The sequence below is a fragment of the Moschus berezovskii genome, chromosome 21 (assembly GCF_049115385.1).
Source record: "Moschus berezovskii isolate FMDL1 chromosome 21, NW_MosBer_1.0, whole genome shotgun sequence".
In the NCBI taxonomy this organism is placed as follows: domain Eukaryota; kingdom Metazoa; phylum Chordata; class Mammalia; order Artiodactyla; family Moschidae; genus Moschus; species Moschus berezovskii.
In genome coordinates, this window is record NC_142480.1 from 50,360,417 (window position 1) to 50,382,017 (window position 21,601).

Consider the following 21,601-nt stretch of genomic DNA (forward strand, 5'->3'; position numbering starts at 1 on the left):
TCCAGGCAAGAATACTGGAGTGGGTTACCATTTCCTTCTCCAGGGGATCTTCCCGACCCAGGGATCAAACCTAAGTCTCTTTCATTGCAGGCAGACGCTTTAACCTCTGAGCTACCAGCTAACTTACTGCAAAGTAAATAACAAAAACAATAATAAAGAGCTTGCATTTATTATTGAGCGTTAACAATATGCCAGGCAATACACCCACTTAGTCTGACGAACTCTTTGAGATATTATTTCTGTTTTACAATTAAGGAGATTGACATTTAAAGAAATTAAGGAAAAACAGCTGGAATCCAAACCAAGACCCTTACCGAAGAAGTCCGATTCCTTCTAGCTTCATTTTGCAAGCAGCAGTGGCAGCGCAAGGTAACCAGAGGCTCAGGGGTTCAGTTCAGTTCAGTCGCTCAGTCGTGTCCGACTCTCCGCGACCCCATGAATCACAGCACGCCAGGCCTCCCTGTCCATCACCAACTCTCGGAGTACACTCAAACTCATGTGGTACATGGGCCTATTTCTGACCAGAATGCAGATTTAAGGGAAGCAGGACAAAGGATAAGGCCACTAGAGAGATAAGCATTCCTACTCAGATTCCTGACGGTTTCGGGGAGCTGGAAAGAGTTTCAGCCAGAGCTGTTTCACCAGCAGATTTACATTTGAGGGAGCTCATTCTGGCTGCAGTATGAGAGGAATGGACCATGCCTGGAGAAAGAAGAGTGGAAGCAGGGTGACTGTGGACTCTAAGGAGGATAAGATCCTAATGGCCAGAGTGGTGCATGTGTGTGTGCCTGCTCAGTTGTGTTTGACTCTTTGCAACCCCATAGACTGTAACCCACCAGCTCCTCTGTCCATGGGGTTTCCCAGGCAAGAATACTGGAGTGGGGTGCCATTTCCTTCTGCAGAGATCTTCCCGACACAAGGATCAAACCTGCATCTCTTGGGTCTCCTGCCTTGGCAGGCAGATTCTTTACTACTGCACCATGTGGGAAGACCAGCCAGAATTCTAGGTAGAGAGGATGAAGAGCTTGGGACAGATTCCTGAGCTCCTTAGGAGGCAACATTGAGAGGACAGACAGAATAAGGCAAGGAATGCAGAGCAGCTGTTTTCAGACACGGTGACTTTGTCAGAGGCAACTCTGGGGACAGGAAGTGTTTTAAGAGAGTCAGTTACCAGATCCTCAACTCCCATGGGACTAGACCTGGGAATGGAACTGCAGTCTTTAAAGTCCAGCTTCGCTCTCCCCTTGTATAACCAGCTGTCTCCCACTTTACAAAGGGAAGTACACACACACCCAGTCTAAACTTTGCTCTGTAACATTACCCTGGGAAATAAAGGAGTCTCCCAACTCTGAATATGAATTGGGTTTCCCAGGTGGCTCAGCAGTAAGAAATCATCTGCCAAGCAGAAGACATGGGTTCTATCCCTGGGTCAGGAAGATCCCCTGGAGAAAGAAATGGCAACCCACTTCAGTATTCTTGCTGGGAAATGTTATAGACAGAGGAGCCTGGTAGGCTACATGGGGTCACAAGAGAGCTGGACACGACTTAGCGACTGAACAGCAACAACAATGGGTTATTATTGAGGGCTGGCAAGAAACCCTTCTACAAGTCTGCTGGTTTCTGATTCTTTGCTTTCGCTGTGATCCAAGGAGGATTTAATCATGTTATCAGCTAATAGGTCATTAAAAATATTGTTTTGAGGTTGGATAATTATCAGGAATCAAAAGAATTGAGAGACATTGCTAGGAAAACTTCCCTCCACTTCTGTCTTTTATCTGAACAGTGTTTATCAGTGCTTGCTGCTGCTGCTGCTAAGTTGCATCAGTCGTGTCCAACTCTGTGCAGCCCCATAGATGGCAACCCACCAGGCTCCTCCGTCCCTGGGATTCTCTAGGCAAGAACACTGGAGTGGGTTGCCATTTCCTTCTCCAATGCATGAAAGTTAAAAGTGAAAGTGAAGTCGCTCAGTCGTGTCAGACCCTTCACAACTCCATGGACTGTAGCCCACCAGATTCCTCCGTCCATGGGATTTTCCAGGCAAGAGTGGGAGTGGGGTGCCATTGCCTTCTGTGTTTTACCCTGAGGCCAGCCTATTCTCTGGAGGGGTCCAGAGGGATCATAAACTGGCTCTGGGTGGGCCAAAGTTCAAGGGACCTGAGGGAAGAAAAGAAGCTTAAGCAATGTTTATAAGCGTTTTATTCCAATTGATCCATAGGTCCAACAGTTTAGTTAATCACCAATGAGGCAAAGAATAGGAATTTGGAGTGGCGGTGCCAGAACTCAATCCAGGAGTCTTACCACAGTCATATGGGGCACCGTATTTCTTTGCAGTAACTATTTTCTGGAACACAAAAGGATACGGGAAATTTCTTCACCATTGATGTTTTCCAGGAGCACAGGGCTCAGATACAATTTAACATTGTCAGTAAGAGTTTTTTCCATGTATTTAAAAAAAATGGTTAATGTTGGTATCAAACTGCTATGATGTATATAGCAGTTTGAAAACTTTAAAAATTTTTAAAGATTTATTTTTTAACATAGATCATTTGAAAATTCTTATTAAGTTTGTTACAATATTGCTTCTGTGGTTTATGTTCTGGGTTTTTGGCCACTAGGCATGTGGGATTTTAGCTCCCCAGCCAGGGACCAGACCCAAACCTCCTGCATGGGAAGACGAAGTCTTAACCACTGGGCCTCCAGGGAAGTCCCTGTTGTTGTTCAGTGTTTCAGTCATATCCGACTCTTTGGGACCCCGTGGAAGCATTCCAAGCGTCCCTGTCTTCCACTGTCTCTTGGAGTCTGCTCAAACTCATCCACTGAGTCGGTGATGCCATCCAACCATCTCATCCTCTACCTCCCTCTTCTCCTTTTGCCTTCAATCTCTTTCCCAGTATCAGGGTCTTTTCCTATGAGTCAGCTCTTCACATCAGGTGGCCAAAGTATTAGAGCTTCTGTTTCAGCATCAGTCATTCCAATGAACACATTAAAAAAAAAAAGATGTCAACATTTCCAATACATCTTTTGTAACTACCAAAGGTTATGACAAAACATTATCAAGCAAAAATGTTGGAAGTCCACAAGGATACAACATGGATGGCCCAATACTGGCATATCTTGTCTGTGAACTCCAAACTTTCGGGACCTCACCCTCCCGTTCCTTAAATGAAACTACCTCTTCCTTCCACAAAGAGTGGGGCTCCTCTACAGCAGACCCCTTTGAGCTGGGCTTGATACGGGAAAGCCCATGATCCAAGTCCTGCCCTTTCTCCCTCTACCTTGTCAATCAAGCAGCACTTGACAAGTATGACCTGACTTTTGTTTTGCCCTTACAAACCATCAAGCCACACTCTCGAAGCACCATTCTGCCTTCCTTGTGTGACTATTTGTGTTTTTAAGACCTTCTTTCTTTTTTTATGTGGACCATCTTTAGAGTCTTTATTGAATTTGTTACAATACTGCTTCTATTTTATGTATTGGTTTTTTGGCTGCAAGACATTGGGGATCTCAGTTCCCCGATCAGGGATTGAACCCACACCCGCCGCGTTGGAAGGCAAAGTCTTAATCACTGGACCACCAGGGAAATCCCTCATGCCTGTTTTGAGGACTATCCAGGATGCTATGGGAATTCCCTGGAAAATCCCATGGCCGGGGGAACCTGGTAGGCAGTCCACGGGGTTGCTAGGAGTCAGACACAGCTGAGCGACTTCACTTTCACTTTTCTGTTTCATGCATTGGAGAAGGAAATGGCAACCCACTCCAGTGTTCTTGCCTGGAGAATCCCAGGGACGGGGGAGCCTGGTGGGTTGCCATCTATGGGGCTGCACAGAGTCGGACACGACTGACGTGACTTAGCAGCAGCAATGGGGATTCCCATGTGGCTAGACCTGGTGCAGACAGGAGGAGGGTTGTCCCTCCGGCCATTGTTGCAGCAGTGGTTCTCTAAGGGCTGTCCTCAACCAGCAGCCTAGGCATCGCCGGGAAACAGGTTGGACCCACTGACTTAGAAATTCAGGGTTGGGTGGGGCCCAGGCAGTCTGTGTTTTAACAACCTGATTAACAGCTTCCTGATGCATCCTTAAGTTTAAAATCCAATGTGTTAGAGGCTATGAAGCTGGCACAACTCTGGGAGCCAGTGTAAGTAACTTACTCATCCTATTCAAGCACACTCCTGCTCTACTAGCATTTTTGATCCAACAGTGACTTTGGACCTATCTGGACACAGCTTGTCACCAAAACAACTGTAGTACCTTTATATCTTCCCCTGATTTCAGACGCAGGCAGCAGTAAGCGGCAGCAAGTGGTAACTGGAAGCAAGGTCTGTTTTCCAGATGGGGAGTCCTAACCACTGGACCACAGGAGCCAGCAGTTAGGGCTAAGTTCCCTAGTCTTGCCTGTCTACTCAAGAACGAATTCAGGCGAGGAGACAGAAGGTAAAGAGTAAAGTAAAAAGTTTATTGAAAAGAAAAGTATGTGTGGAAAGATACCTGGGTGAGCTCAGAGAGACAGCCACACCTTTGAAGTCTGAATCCTTCATAAATAAATAAGGGGACAGTTTTCTGGGCCTTTGTCTTCCCTCAGGCCGCCCCGCTCTGGCTAATGTGGCTCAGGACCCTCCCCTGGGGTACGCGCACACACCTCACTAAGATGGATCTCAAAGTGAAGGCTTCTGGGAGGAGCAAGACTCATGATGGCCTGGATTTATCCTCGACTTTTGACTCCAAGGAACCTTTCTGCCCATGTGTAGTATTTCCTCTATCCTTTACTCAGAGTTCTTGCCTCTCTTTGTCCTTGCCACGAGTATTCCCTTGAGGTGTTTACAAGAGTCAAGGACTGGCTATTTACCCTGTTTCTGCTGCTAATTTCATTGCTGAGAGCAAACAGGGAGCTGATTGTAAATTCCTCCCCTGGAGCCCACCTATCTCAGGAAATGAAAAGAGGAGGCTGGCTGATTCGGAATTTCCCAACCTGGAGCCCATTTATCTCCTATCTCACCCCGAACTCCTGAGATTTTCCACTATTTTTAGAACCATGTCAAGTCTCACATGACTGATTTTTCATTTATTTATTTACCTTTGGCAGTGCTGCGTCTTTGCTGCTGGGAGGGCTTTCCTCTACTTGCAGCAGGTGGGGGCTACTCTCTGGCTGAAATGAGCAGGCCTCTTGTTGCAGTGGCTTCCTTCGTGGGGAGCACAGGCTCTAGGGTTTTCGGGCTTCAGTAGCTGCGGCTCTTGGGCTCTAGAGCACAGGCTCAGTAGTTGTGGCCCAGGGCCTTAGTTGTTCCATGGCATGTGGGATCTTCCAGAATCGGGGATTGAACCTCTGTCTCCTGCATTGGCAGGCGGATTCTTTACCACTCAGTCCCCAGGGAAGCCACACACGACTGATTTTTAATAGAAAACTGGCAAGGTTTGATCCAGGGGAATTTTATTCTCCACCATTAGTTTTTCCATTCTCGACTACATTTTCTTCATTTACAAAATTCATCTGTAATTATTCCTCAGTTTTGGCTGAACATTGGAATTGCCTGCGGAGTTTTAAAAAATGTTGACACTCGGGTGACACCCCGAGATTCCGATGTGACTAGCCCACAATGTGAACTGAACTTTGGAGATTTTTTAAATCTAGGTTCTAGTTAGCAGCCAAGACTGAGAATGGGCGCCAAAGCGCAGATACCTGAAGGGACCAGAAGAGGGCGCTGCCTCCCTGCTCATCCTTGGAAACGCGCGCGCACATCGGACTGCTACCTACAAAACACCCGGGCGATGCAGTTAAGGTTCAGTTCAGTCGCTCAGTCGTGTCCGACTCTTGGCGACCCCGTGAATCACAGCACGCCAGGCCTCCCTATCCATCACCAACTCTTCCAGTGGTCATGTATGGATGTGAGAGTTGGACTGTGAAGAAAGCTGATCGCCGAAGAATTGATGCTTTTAAACTGTGGTGCTGGAGAAGACTCTTGAGAGTCCCTTGGACTGCAAGGAGATCCAACCAGTCCATTCTAAAGGAGATCAATCCTGGGTGTTCATTGGAAGGACTGATGCTTAAGCAGTTAAGGTAAGGGACCCTAGATACCTGATCCTTGGATCAAGAACCATTTTGTGTTCTGAGACTCCTAGAAACCTTAAGAAGTAATAAGCTTAAGTATTAAGTATTACCTTAAGAAGTAATAAGCTGTCTGTTTTTCTGAATAACTTAGAGGTAAGTCAGACAACCCGTCTTGGTTTCTCCATTTTTAAAATGGGAAAATGAGGGAAGGGGAAGGGGAGGTGGGAGACTTGGTCTATAGTCATTCTTTAGATATATACTAAGCCTCCTAAATTGGGCAAAATACTGATCTGGGGGGAAGGATAAACATTTGAATGGGATCCCTGGGTTGGGAAGATACCCTGGAGAAGGAAATGGCAACCCACTCCAGTATTCTTGCCTGGGAAATCCCACAGACAGAGAGGCCTGGCGGGTTACAGTCCATGGGGTCACAGAGTCAGATGCGACTTATACCTTCAATACATGGTGTATCTCATTTGTTCCTAGTTCAAGGAAAGGGACCTGTGGGTACCCTCAGATACCAGAAGAGAAAAATTGTGAAAAAAGAGGCAAAGAGACTATTGTTGAGTATTTACATGTGCCGTTATATATTATGACACCTCTCTTGATTAATTATCATAACTTAGCAAGGTGGATATGATCAGTTCCATTTTATAATTAAGGCATCTGAGGCTCAGAGATGTTAAGTCACACAACATCTCTTTGAAGCCTCAAAGTCACACAGCTACTAAGCGATGTATCCAGGATTGGAGGTGGGGTGTGTCTAACTTGGAAGGCAGGCATCCCTACCCACCCGCCTAGGAAATGCCTCGCTCCCTCTGTTTTGCACCTTGCCCCGTAGCAACAGCAACACTCTTGTCCATCTCTCAAATCATCCACGACCCACCTTGCCAGATGTTTGTTTCAGAAGCAGGATCTCTTCCCATCTGTCTCCACAGCAGCCCTGGATACTGAAGACTGCCTGGGAGAGATTTGATCCCCCTCTCTCCCAGTTCTCCACTTCTGCCCGCTTCTACCCAGTCCAGCCCCCTTTCCTCCAGTGAAGGACATGCACCTGCTGAGTGACAACAATTTGCAGCCTTCCCAAGTGTGAATGAGATTTCTAATAGGACTGTCTGCCCACCTGCTTCAGGCAGGATTGGAATAAAGAGAATTTAAGAAGCAGGAAATGGGCACTAGGAGAGCCAGTTCAAAGGAGCGGAGACAGTGACCACAGCAACCACTAGATGGACGTGAATGTCTAATTGGTTCAGAGAGGTCAAGTGCCTAGCCAAAAGTTACACAGCTGACATGTGGCTAAGGCAAACATGAGCTCAGCAGTGGTTGCAATTTTAGGGTTCCGACTCTGATGCTGGGAAGGATTGGGGGCAGGAGAAGGGGACGACAGAGAGTGAGATGGCTGGATGGCATCACTGACTCGATGGACATGAGTTTGAGTGAACTCCGGGAGTTGGTGATGGACAGGGAGGCCTGGCGTGCTGTGATTGATGGGGTCGTAAAGAGTCAGACATGACTGAGCGACTGAACTGAACTGAACTGAAAGGAGTACCTTTCTAGAGGAGATCAATCCTGGGTGTTCATTGGAAGGACTGATGCTAAAGCTGAAACTCCAATATTTTGGCCACCTCAGTTGACTCACTGGAAAAGACTCTGATGCTGGGAGGGATTGGGGGCAGGAGGAGACGGGGACGACAGAGAATGAGATGGCTAGATGGCATAACCAACTCGATGGACATGAGTTTGAGTGAACTCCGGGAGTTGGTGATGGACAGGGGGGCCTGGCGTGCTGTGATTCATGGGGTCGCAAAGAGTCGGTCACAACTGAGTGACTGAACTGAACTGAAAGGAGTACAACTTCCAACCCACCAATTAAACAGGCAAGATGTGTTAGTATTCCTAAAAAAAAAAAAAGACTTTCCAAGAGTCGTTTTGCCTCCCAAGGCTGCTGACCAACACTTCCCTTTTCTGACCCAAGGATCCCAGGAATGCCTCCTCCAGGGTGGAGAGGAGGCAGGGAATATATTTAGAAAGGACTTTGTTGTTATTGCTCAGTCACTAAGTCTCATGTCCAACTCTTTGCAACCCTATGGACTGCAGCATGCCAGGCTCCTCTGTCCTTCACTATCCCCCAGAGTTAGCTCAAATTCATGTCCACTGAGTCAGTGCTGCTATCTAACCATCTCATCCTCTGCCACCCCCTTCTCCTTTTACCTCCAATCATAGAAAGGACTGAGGAGGACGTTTGAGTTTGCTGGCTGAAAAATTTGTCCTCATGGAGAGAATCATCACTGGAGCTTGGCGACCATCCCAGGGCAAGGCAACACCTCCCCCCACCCACAGAGACATAGACACAGGCTGGGAAATGGTTTGATAACCACTACTTCTGCCATAGTGGGGGACTGCTGTCCAGGCTCAGTTGGAGTCGTGAGCGTCCTCACCTCAGTTTTCCCCTGGTGATGCATCCGGACTCAGCAGCACAGAGGCAGATTCCAGGGTAGAGAAGAAGGTCTGTCCACACAGGTCCACTCTCTCCCCCTAGGTAGGCAAGGCAAGGTCCAGGCAGGCCAGGGCCAGGCGTGTCCTCCAGGTGACTGCAGGCACCAAGGTCATCCTCCCTTGTGGAGGATGGAGACCCTGGCCACCCCTTGCCCCACAATATAGTCAGTTCTTGTTTCTGGAAGAGTCTGCCTGAAGCATGTCGCCCAGAGGGGTGCTCAGGGTAGTTTCAGAGACGCTTGCTAGGAGACAGAGAAGGCACAGAAAGAACATAACGGAAGGACAGCCGCAAAGGGCGTGCCCGGCCCCCGCCCCCTCCCCGGCTGTGGTGGCCAGCACCATGCGGCAGACTGGGACTTGTTGTTGAGCGCAGGAGACAACAACAAAATCACTAGTCTTCCAGATGGGGCTGGCTGCTCCATGGCAGTAGCGCACATGACCCATCCCGACGTTGGCCCTTCCCGGCGTCAGCCAGCCTGACCCTGCAGCCACACCAGCTTGTGTCCAAACCCGTCCCCTCCCCCACCCCAGAATTCTCCAGAGCCTCTAATCAGTTGTGGGGAGTAGGGATTGTTTCCCTATTTTCTTTTTCTTTGGAGGGCTCCATGTTCTATAATGAGCATACTTCCTTAATAATGATAGGGGAGTGTAGTTTTTAAAGGGTTGCAGCAGGCAGCTCATCTCTCAGCCTTGCTTGGGTAATCACAAAGCTCTGTTATTATGGAGAAGGGAAAAACGAAGAGCTGCAGGTTATGGTGACCTGCCTCTACCAGGAACCCCCATCTCCACCCAAGCCTATAGTCAAGGCCTTGGGTGGCTATCCCCTCTGTACCCACAGAGCCACAGCTCTGAATGAAGTGGGAGTACGGGTGCTGGGCCTCACAGACTAGAAAGGGGAGGAAAAAGGGGAAGCGGTGCAGGGGACAGGGTAGAAGGGGTTCTAGTCCTGCTCCCCCACCTCCACCCCATGCCCCCCCATCCCCCCAGCTGGGCTCCGCTTCATTTCCCCAGGCCTGGACCCGGATGGAGGGGAGGGAAAGGGCCGGCCAGGCAGGCCACTAATTGTCCTGGCAGGGGATATCCGCTTCTTAATTAGCCAAAGCCACAATATCCTGGTGGCTCCGAGAGCATGGCCCTAATTGTATTTCTGCAGCAGCTGAAGGATAATTACCCTTCCCTTTCGGTGCTGCTTTTAATTCTTTCTCTTCTTAATTACAGGCTCTTCTTCTGTAGCCCAACCCTCCATTTCTGGGCTGGTTCTCTCTGCCCGGAGTGGGGAAGGACTGGCCCAGAGCAACTGAAGAGGAGGCAATGTGGAGGAGACCAGCAGCACCCAGCTGGGAGGCCCGGCCCCTTCCAGCAGTCAGCCTGATATAAGAGGGGGAGAGGGGTGTCCCTCCCCAGGAGGCGAAGACCGCCCCTCCACTCCCCAGCAAGGTGCTAACTCTGCAACTCCAAGCTGCAGGGTCTTGAGGACTCCCCACCCCAGCTAAGTCATCAAGGAAGAAAGAGGGATTTATTGCTGTTAACTTCTTGTAAAAAAAAAAAAATAACCGTGTGTGTGTTTTAGTCGCTAAGTCATGTCCGACCCCAGGGACTGTAGCCCTCCAGGCTCCTCTGTCCATGGTATTCTCCAGGCAAGAATACTGGAGTGGGTTGCCATTTCCTTCTCTAGGGCATCTTCCCAGGTCTTCTGCATTGCAGGCAGATTCTTTACCTTCTGAGTCACCAGGATGGTTAAGACTCCAAGCTTTCACTGAGGAGGATGCAGTTTCAATCTCTGATGGAGCAACTAAGATCCTGCATGCTGAGTAATGCAGCCAAAAAGTTTAAAAACAAAAAACCTAAGTCGCTTTAGCACTGTTGAGAGAGGACTAGTTCATTATCCTTGGTGTACAGTTTCAGAGACAAGAGTGCTAATATCAGAGGGCAAGGCTAACTAAGGTGAAGGTTCACTGGAGGGGCTAGAGCCCTAGGTATTCTCAGGAAAAACTGGCCTTTCCCAGCAAGCTCTCAGGTAAACTTCAGATAGTAACAGATAAGCTAAAAGGTATTACAAAGAGAGTTTGGAGAGACTCCTGGACACTGCCATGTCCTGCTATGCAGCACTGTCCAGTCCAGCGCATGTGAGCAAATCCTGGCCCTAAAGCCACCAAGGGACTGTCCTGCTATCAGCTCACCATTCAAGCAGGGACTATTTTGCTGATGATTATTTTCCAAAGCCTAGCAAGAGCCTGGCTCATATTAGATGAAACTGATCAGCAGTGAAGCAGAGTTCAGAGATAAGAGTATAATCATGAGTTGTGAACACAATAAATCCACTGTCATTGGCTTTTTCCTTGCAGGACCAATGGAGATGGATTTGAACCTGACAGTGACCCCAGTTTTCTAAAATCTTTAAACTCTGGGCTCCGTCTGGGTTGGGGGGAAGATGCAAGAAGTGAAAGAGGCTGCTGAAGCCTCAGAGGAATGTACCTTGAAAAACTGACCTGCCCTTGAGCCCATCAACTCCCTCTCCCCACTTTCAGTTTCTTTCCTCTGAATTTAGAGCCATCCCCTTAGCAACGCTTGTTTCCATGGTTTCCTCCTTGACAAAGATCCCCAAACCCCTCCTCTCTTTTTCCTTCAGACGGTGAGGGGTGATAGGGATCCTCAGGGTGGCCATTCCACGTAACCATGGAAACAATTAACTGAGTCTTCATTTATCTTTTTGTGAAGGGAGCTAAGGAATATGGGAAGAGAGGGGCGGGGGAGGGTGCAGGCTCCTGCTGCCATTGTCATAAATATGAAGTTGAGGGACTTGTCCTGACACTAGCCTGTAGGATTCAGTTCAAATACTTGCTGAGTCCCTACTTTAATCGTGACTAAGCTCCAGGGAATCAAAGGTATACGTGACATAGCCCCTATTATTGAAGGGCTTAGAGTTTGGTCGTCATTGCCCCAGTCAGACTCTGGCATAGATGGAGTCGCTAAAGGAGGTGGCTCTTGATAGCACCATCATGGTCGAGATTCTGTCCACTCCCAGTATCCCCTCCAGCCAAGAACAAGAAAAGACTGGCCAATGGGTTCTGTACTTACATTAATGTTTCTCAGGCTGTTGTCAGATGATTTCTGTTTTGGAAGAGAAGGAACTTTGACACGCCCTTCCTTTTTGAGAAGTGGAGACTAATGTAAGCATCCCTAAGCAAGACTATTTGGAAGAGGGTGAAAGAAAAAAAAAAAAAGACCTGCCCAACTCTAGCACTGTGAGAGATTTGAGTAATCTCCAGTCCCAGGGATCTCTACCACATACCTGTCACAGCCTTCCTGGAAATTTATGTCTTCTCTTACACCAAATTAGAGGGTCATTGTTTCCATCTATCTACCTTTTCATCACTGAAAATGCAGGCCAGAAGACAGCTGTGAAGAATTAAAATAGAAAAACAAATAAAACTACCAGGGACATCAAAGTTGGACAGAATGAATCCAAATGCTGAGATATATGTTCATCATAAGGAACAAAGCTCTTTCCTCTTCTAGCTTCCCAACCTCAACTCCCCAAATATTCACCAAATCCCTTAGGGTGAGGACCAATTCTATACTTCTAAGGGAAATCACAAAGATCCCTGGACCATTGGTGTGCTGATACTCATAATCTGCATGAACTTGGAAGAATGATCGTAATATACTTTAAAATGAAAAAACTTCACAGAATAATGTAATTCAGGACTTCCTCATGGTCCAGTGGTTAAGAATCTGCTTGTCCAATGCAGGGAACAGGGGTTTGATCCTCAGTCCGGGAAGATTCCGCGTGCTGTGGAGCAACTAAGCCTGAGCTCTAGAGCCCATGCCCCGCAACAAGAGAAGCCGACATACTGAGCTGCGTCCAAATCGCAACTAGAGAGTGGCCTCTGCTCATCACAACTAGAGAAAGCCCAGGCAGCAATGAAGACCCAGCTCAACCAAAAATAAAATAAATAAAAATTTTTAAAAAGAATAATATGTAATCCAGATGTGTTCGAGTAAGCTACAAATAACTAGGTAGCAAAATTCATCTTTGCAAGTCAAATGAATCTGAATTGACCAAAGCAAATAGCACATCCTGGGTCTCAGAACTCTGAGTTCCATCCTTTGCTACTGGATGGTACTAAAACAGATTCAATCATTCTGGGTACCCTGCTCACTTAGCTAGTCAGAAAAGGATAAATGGCATCCTCTGATTGGTTGACAAGGCAACATACACCAACCAATGAAAGAACACTTCTTCCCTTCTGGCCAGTAAGATCTCAGTTCTCTTCTTGAAAGGAAAGTAGACGCTTTGTCCATAAAGAAAATGAGCAGAAAGGGAATAATAATTAAAAAAAAAAAAACCACTGTTGCTATGGGACCTTATTGATGTGATCAATGATAGATGCCCCAGAGAATTCATAAAGGAAGGCACTTCTTTGGGAAGAAAAGTACAAAAAGCAGACCAGCTGTCTGGTCTGAACGAAAAAGAAGTTTCTATAGTAACGTGTGAGGGGAAAGCATTTTAATGTAAATGTCCCCAAAATTATATCTAGCCAGCCAATGGAGGATAATTTTGGTGTTCAACTTAGTCTGGAATTATAATGATCTTTTTAAAATTTTTTTTACATTAGCAATGAGTGAAAGAAAAGGTGAAAAGTAAAAGATATGTGTGTCTGTAATGCAGAGCAACAAAGATAAAAATGAGTTACTGCCTAGAAGAGAGAGTTCCTCTATTCCTCTGTTGTCAAGTGATAGCTCAGTTTAAAACAAGGTTTTGTTGTAGAAAAAGAAAGTTCATGGCTCTTAAGAAGTATTCTGAGTAAAGTAATGCACAGAGCTCAGATTGTCTGTTAACTTACTGGCAATTTCCCCTTAAGTCATCCTGAGAATGTTACCTCTGCCTTTGAGAAATTATGGGTAAAGTGATTTTCTACCCGGATACTGCTAATGAATGCAGGCAGACTAGTCTGATAGGTGAAAAGCAGAATCAGTGTTTTTCAATCAGGGAAAAGGAAAAGCTCAGAAGATTAGAAGCTTTAAGTGCTTCATTTCCTAATTATGAAGGCAGAGCTGAAGAGAAAGAAAATAGAATTTTGAGGAATCTGATGCTGGTGATGCAAATGGCTTTTGCTAAGCGAGTCCCATTTTTTACCACCTGTGCTTCCTGTGTGGTCTGTGGGAAGACGTGAAAAGAGGGGGGTGATCAAGAATTCACCCTGTCCAGAATACGGTATGTTTAGGAGGAAAAAGCCTCTCTCTACTGGAGACACTGTAGGACAGTTTCCTCTCGCCCTCCAGTTCATGAAGACCAAATGTGTCTTTCTCATGTAAAGGGAAAAAAGCAAAGCACACAGGGCTGGGGTAGCAGGGGATGAGCCCTTCTGTCTAAAGGATCACAGGAGAAAAAGAAAAGCCCCAGTAAACCCCAGAGAAAGGACAGGGTAGGATATGATTACCTTTCTGAAGGAGGTGGGAGAGAGGAAAGGAAGGACTGAGGTGCTTCGCCAGGCAACTTGATTTAAAAGAAAAAAAATTATCTTCCAGGATTTACTCTTAACCCCCAGGAATTTTGAGGAAGCAATGGCTGACTCACATCCAGACCAGGGAAGGCAGGAGCACCAAAGCAGATATTTTCAAGAATAAAGGTGCTTACAGATAAATCAATAGCCAAAGCCCCTCCACTCACTGTAACCATGGAAACAAGAGGCTGGGGCTGGTTGCCTGGTAACCACACTCTAATTTGGGGGGTCCTGTCCCTCTCTCTTCCTCCCCCACCTCTGTTAGCCCTTTTGTGATAACATCTTCCCCTGGGTGGCTTTTTTCCTTCTTGGCAAAATAGTCATTCACCTCCTAACACAAAGGGCACTCTGTGCTCCTTTGGCTAAACGGACCTCAACGTGCCATTTGGACAGATTTCATCTTCACTAAGTTGTTGCAGCCCTGACAAAATGTGGTTTTTACCTTGGCCTCCATATCTCGATATCTTCTTCCACCATCCCACGCTTTTCTCTTCATTTACCGGCGTTAAGGTCTATGGAGACTTCGGGGAGAGTGGGAGAGAAGAGGGGTTCGCAGTAGAGAGAATGTGACTTGGATGTGGCGACTTTCCACAGGATACCAGTGCTGGAGTCCCCGGTAAACCACTGTCCCACTTGTGCCTAAGCTCACCACTCACAGGAGCGCATCTTTCCTCTTCGACATCCTGCCTGTGCTTGGCACCAAGTTATTCCAAATGCTTTTAGAGGAGGGACGATAGAATGCCCTCCCAGAATGTGATACTTAAACTCCTGAAAATAAGGCAGATGAAACCCTTCCCCTCCTTTTCTCGGTGAACCCTGTCTCGCCTCTTGGCCTCCCTCGCGAGGGATCTGGTGAACTGGGCTAGGAAGCAGAGTACCGGCGGGAACCCACCTTTGGGCGAAGACCGGCAGGGCGCTGTCCACCCTCTGGTGCTGAAGCTGAAGTCCCGGACTCGCTGTGGAGGGGCTCTGGGGACCATCGGCCGACCCGTTTTAACTCCGAGGTAGGGACCTAAAGTGCAGGTGCTCCGTCCGCCGCCAGGGTAAAAGGCGAGACTAGGACTTGTCTGCACCGGATGCGCTTTTTGCAGTAGACCCGACTCCCTGCCCGGTTCAATCCCCCGCGCCTCTCCTTTTCCTTCCCCGGGTTAGCAAGGTGATTTGCCACAATCACAGTGCGGCAATTTGCAGTAGGATGATTACCTGATGGCCTCCCAGCACTTACACATTTTCTCTTTCGGCACTAGGCTCTCGGCGTCTCCACGCAAGGTCCCGGGGGCTCCTGGCTCTCAGATCTCGTGGCGGGCGGAGGCCGGCAAGGCGGGGAGGAGAGGCCTGGAACACCTCACCCCGTCGCTTTTCTGCATGCAACAAGTCGGCTTGCTTCCGGATTCTGAAAAGCGAGGAGCGTGGGAGACCGAGCGGCGGCCACGGTGGGCTTGGGAAGGTTGTGGCCGGAGACCGCGCACTCCGGGGTCTGGGGGTGCTGCGCATCTCGGATGGGGCGCCGGGCCCAGCCAAACAGACTGCAGACCGGGTTTCAGCGTCGCCCCGCGAGTGGGTACGAGAACTAAACGCCCCCACAGCTCCGAGCGGGTCGAGCACCCCCTTTGGAGCGCTGGGGTGCCAGGTTTAGGAGCCGCTTCCTGCTTTCCAAGCGTTCTTACCGTCTTCCCCGTCCCGCTTCGTGAATCTGGCGGCAGCCGCGGTACCTTTGGCAGATGCCAAGCCCGGTTGCCCCCTTTCGGCCCCCCAAGGCAGCCCCAGACTCATCCTGGGGAACCTCAGTTCCGCTCTGCTGTTCCTCCAACCCCACGCTCTTGCCCTGAGGCAGAGAACTGGACCGGTGATCCCGGTGGGGATTTTACCTGGCTTGGGTCGCCACGGCCTGGAAGAAAGATCGCTGCTCCCCACTCCTCTCTGGAAGAAATCCCCTCACCACCCCGCCGCCGGCTCCTCGCTTCTCCCCTAAGAGCTGCAGATCTGGGGGCGGGGATGCGGGTAGGAGTGGGGAGAACTCGGGAGGGAGCTGGAGCTTAAGGAAGAAAACCTGTGAAGCATCCTTGAATACTTGCCTCTCTTCGGTAATCGGTTCCGTCCGGAGCAGTGGCCGCTCCGACCGGGTGAGAGGCGGATTCAGTGTCCCGGCAGGGTGCCCTCGGTGCCGACACCTTCGCTGCAGCGGCGGGGGCTGGGGGAGAACAGCTGCTTTAAAGGCGAGACCGACCTACAGGCAGCCAGTCAGCGCCGAGGACGCCCATGACGTCATCCAGAAGGCGAGCGGAGAAGGGAAGTGGAGGAGGGGTTGGTCCCCGCACTTCACATCAAAAGTCCCCTGTGGCCATGGCAACAGCTCGCGGAGTTCGCGGGCCAGCAGCTCGCCGCCTTTTCTCTCTTCTGTAGCGCGTCTGGGCTCCGGGATTCCAAGCCCCTGTATGCCTGAATGCTAGAGGAGGGTTCCAAGCCAACTTTCCCCCAACAGGACAGGCACTAGAGCTAGACTCGGGTGTACCTCTCTGTCCTGGCCCCGGGTGAGGACAGCAGAAGGGCTGCCTAACCCCCAGGATACGCTGGAAGGGGGATAACGCAGAAACTTGCATTTCCACAGGGGCATCTCCTATAGCTTCACTTCCCCCAAATCGCCCGCGCCTGAGCAGATCAGACCCGGGTCACCTCACCACACACAGAGACTGCTGCTGCTGCTGCTGCTAAGTCACTCCAGTCGTGTCCGACTCTGTGTGACCCCATAGACGGCAGCCCACCAGGCTCCCCCGTCCCTGGGATTCTCCAGGCAAGAACACTGGAGTGGGTTGCCATTTCCTTCTCCAATGTGTGAAAGTGAAAAGTGAAAGTGAAGTCGCTCAGTCGTGTCCGACCCTTAGCGACCCCACAGACTGCAGCCTACCAGGCTCCTCCATCCATGGGATTCTCCAGGCAAGAGTACTGGACTACTTCTCCCTGAATTCAAATATGCAAACGCTTACCCTTCGTATTCACTCTTCGGGGATGCGCTGTGCCCGAGCCAGCACACCCAGGCAGCGGCCGCACGGAACCATCTGCCCCAATCACCGCCTGTGTATGCGGGTAAACCGAGGCTCCGAGCTTACCTTATTGGTCCGGAAAACAACCAAACCCACGAGAAAACAGCCACGGATCTAGGGTTCGCAAACTGGTGGCCAGGGGGGCAAATGGGGGCACAGAAGTGTTTACTGGGCTCTCAGAATTTTTTAAAATGTGAAGTACTTGTCTTCAAGATTGAAAAGGTTCATACAGAAATCTGGGATTTCTGTCTCTTGAACAGGGGAGCTGGCATGGTGCATGCCATGAAAAAACACTGACCCTGTAGTAAGGGCTGAAATCCAATCCAGCCTAGGCCCATCTCTCCTTTAAAAAAAAAAACAAAAAACATAGTTAATTAAATAATTTTGGCTGTGCTGAGTCTTCACTGCTGCACACAGGCTACTCTGTAGGTGTGGTGCACCGGCTTAATTTCCCGGAGGCATGTGGAATACTCCCAGGCCAGGGAGTACTCCCCTGCACTGGCAAGCAGACACCCAACCACTGGGCCAGAAGTTCCCACCTCTTCTTGTCAGTGTCACCAATGTTATCTTCTTCTTCTTTTTTTTTTTAACAGTAGAGAGGAAAGTGAAATATTTTTGTCCCCACCTCACCTGCTCACTTTTTAAAAAACGGATTTAGTTATTATCACTTATTATCATGAATGATTCTGTACAATTTGGTCAGTAACCATTTAGTTATCTATTACTGCCTAATAAATTACCCTCAAATTTAGCAGCTTAAAATAACAGTCAATTGTCCTATGTTTCTGAGGCTCAAGGGTTGGGGAGAGCCTAAACTGGGTGGTTCTTAGCTGGTTGTAGTCAAGGTGTCTGACCTGCTCAGTTAATGTTACCCGTCAGGCCCTGAAGTCATGAGTTTTCTGCCCACCTAGTCCCCAGCTCCCACCCCCATGTCTGACAGGAACTGGTAATGGCTTCACTCAAGCTGAAATTTTTGCTTCACTACCTGCCCTGCAGGTCCAACCTTTGGCTGACACTTGGACATCTGTCAGATAACACAGAGCATGATATTTCCTGCTAGTAAAGCTGTCTTTTCTCCCCACCTTCCATTTGCACATTTCAATTATGCAGCTTTTGGAAACATTTAAAAAACCTTTTTCATTGAACACCTAGAGATTTGTTTACATAAGACATTATTTGCATTTCCGTATTGCAGGAATAACATCTCATTAATAAAAATAGAGAAAAATAGAAGAAAAAAATTTTATCACTCATCCCCTAAGCAATGTTTTACATTTTCTGATTGGCAGTTTAAATATAACTATAAAAAAAATTGTGAATACAACCAACCAACTAATCTGCAAACAAATGAACAAAACCCGCCACCATCAACAATACAGCCATATAGTCGAGTCTCACATATTCGTTCTCACACAGCCACACTTATTGGGACAACCATTTAATGTGCATTTTGAATATATGCAACAATTGGGAATCAATTATCTTTTCCCCCCCAAAGGAGAAAGAAGTTTTTATTTATATGTACTTACTATCCAGGCAATTCTAGTTGAAAGCAAAGGTAACTTTGTACTAGGTCAACTCCCAGTCTTGCCCAATATGGATTACTTCTAGCTTATTCAGGAAAAAGAGGGCCGGAATAGATTCTGCGTCACTGTCTTGGTGGGAAACTGGTAGGTTGCTGGTTAGTACGTGGAGTCCTCCAGCATCTCATCATCTGGCCTGATTTTGTTCCTTCACCCAGCATATTTTTCTTAGAGCCATTCTCTGTGAATTTTAGAACTCTAGGCTGTCGAAGCATTTAGAGTAACAATATTAATGTTCCATTCATTGTTTTTCTAAACCACTTGAGAGTTCACCAACCATTTCACATGGTGTATCTCTGTTGATTCTAGAAACTTCTTGTTTTCTTAATTAAATTTATTAATTTTAATTGAACGATAATTGCTTTACAATATCACGTTGGTCTCTGCCATATATCAACACAAATCAGTCATAGGTATACATATGTCCTCTCCCTCTGGAACCTCCTTCCCACCTCCCACCCCTTCCTATCCCTCTACGTTGTTACAGAGACCTGGTTTGAGTTCCTGAGTCATACAGTAAATGCCTATTGGCTATCTATTTTACATATGGTAGTATATATGTAGAAACCGCTTGTTTTATAGATGAAGAAACAGAGGTCAAATCACTGAATTCACCCTGAGTTATCAGTACTCTTTTTTTCTGGACAGAACCAATTGTCTCCCTTATATGCATCATTAAAATTATTTATTCAACAGTTAAGAGGATTAAACAGACAATGTACAAAAGTGGAAAAACAATGAATATACCAATAGTTGGGAAATTTTTTTCTGCTTTATCTAAAATAGAAATATAAATTATGACAATATGGGATACCATTTTTCACATATAATGTTAACAAAAAATAAAGATATCTACTTCCCAGTGCTGGAGAGGGTAAGGTGAAATGAGCACTAATAACTTTTGGAGGTTTTAAGTTGCTTGAATTCATAGGAAGGTAATTTCGCAAGTTGTATTAAGATCCATAAACATCTTGATTCCCTTTGGATCAGGAATTTTTCTGTGAATCAATTCTAATAAAATAATCTTAACTATAAGGTAATCTAAATGCATAAAATTGTCCATTATAGCATTATGTAATTTTTTAAAAATGGAAGGAACATAGATATCCAACAGTGGGAGACTGGCAGTTGTCTATAGAATGGATAGAATGTTTTAGAATTCTAAAAACCTATGCTAATGTTGAAACATAAGCAAAGAAAATGCTCATGATATAATTTTAAGGAGGGAAGTAAGTAGAATGTAAAACTGCCTTTACGGTTATGATTAAACTCATGGCTTCCTACATTCAGAAAATATGGAACAGAGTACATCAAAGTGTGGTAAAGTTTCTGCTAAAGTGAAGAGACTGTAGGTGGCTTTAGAATTTTTTTTCTTTTATCATTTTTTCTAAATTATCTAAAGTGTGACTATGTAGTTTCTATAATTAAAATGTAATATGATACAAATATAGGAATAGATGACATTTCTTTGGGATCTGTTACTTATCTAGCACTGTTCCAGGTGGGCCTAGTTGGGACAAGTGTGGAGACTGGATCTCAGATTCTGTAGGTCACTTCAGAGTTTGCCCAGGTTATTTGGTGACCACAAGAGGGTCTGACCTTATCATTCAAGTGCTGATACTGGACATTTGGTTGTTAGTAGATTCAGATGTGTCATCAGCCCAGCAGACTGGTCTCATACTCCTTCCCAGTAAGCTTGGTTCTGCTCCTAGTATCTACTTCTTGACTATGCATCCTTCCAAACCTGAAGTAATAGTGATGATGATAATTACATTTTCCTTATATTTTAAGCTGTACTTCACTGCCCCAACCAGTAATGCTGAAAAAGCCGAAGTTAATCGGTTCTATGAAGACCTACAAGACCTTTTAGAACACCCAAAAAAGATGTCCTTTTCATTATAGGGGACTGGAATGCAAAAGTAGGAAGTCAAGAAACACCTGGAGTAACAGGCAAATTTGGCCTTGGAGCACGGAATGAAGCAGGGCAAAGCCTAATAGAGTTTTGCCAAGAGAATGCCCTGGTCATAGCAAACACCCTCTTCCAACAACACAAGAGAAGACTCTACACATGGACATCACCAGATGGTCAACACCGAAATCAGATTGATTATATTCTTTGCAACCAAAGATGGAGAAACGCTATACAGTTAGCAAAAACAAGACCAGGAGCTGACTGTGGCTCAGATCATGAACTTCTTATTGCGAAGTTCAGACTTAAATCGAAGAAAGTAGGGAAAACCACTAGACCATTCAGATATGACCTCAATCAAATCCCTTATGATTATACAGTGGAAGTGAGAAATAGATTTAAGGGACTCGATCTGATTGATAGAGTGCCTGATGAACTCTGGACAGAGGTTCGTGACATTGTACAGGAGACAGGGACCAAGACCATCCCCATGGAAAAGAAATGCAAAAGAGCGAAATGGCTGTCTGAGGAGGCCTTACAAATAGCTGTGAAACGAAGAGAAGCGAAAAGCAAAGGAGAAAAGGAAAGATATAAGCGTCTGAATGCAGAGTTCCAAAGAATAGCAAGGAGAGATAAGAAAGACTTCCTCAGTGATCAGTGCAAAGAAATAGAGGAAAACAACAGAATAGGAAAAACAAGAGACCTCTTCAAGAAAATTAGAGATTCCAAGGGAACATTTCATGCAAAGATGGGCTCGATAAAGGACAGAAATGGTATGGACCTAACAGAAGCAGAAGATATTAAGAAGAGGTGGCAAGAATACACAGAAGAACTGTACAAAAAAGATCTTCACAACCAAGATAGTCATGATAACGTGATCACTGACCTAGAGCCAGACATCTTGGAATGTGAAGTCAAGTGGGCCTTAGAAAGCATCACTACTAACAAAGCTAGTGGAGGTGATGGAATTCCAGTTGAGCTATTTCAAGTCTTGAAAGATGATGCTGTGAAAGTGCTGCACTC

The 21,601-nt window shown here is 46.9% G+C and overlaps 1 protein-coding gene across 1 annotated transcript in view; it reads right to left on the reverse strand.

The window, feature by feature from the left end:
• Positions 1-21,601, reverse strand: part of LOC129550050 (exonuclease 1-like) — a 37,394-nt gene that overhangs the window by 5,913 nt on the left and 9,880 nt on the right. Inside the window, exons 2-5 of the mRNA XM_088829719.1 lie at positions 15,985-16,236; positions 15,713-15,870; positions 15,430-15,571; positions 14,938-15,014 (exon numbers count right to left, since the gene is read on the reverse strand). Coding sequence (XP_088685845.1) covers positions 14,938-15,014; positions 15,430-15,571; positions 15,713-15,870; positions 15,985-16,236 — 629 coding nt within the window. The remainder of the gene's footprint in view (positions 1-14,937; positions 15,015-15,429; positions 15,572-15,712; positions 15,871-15,984; positions 16,237-21,601) is intronic.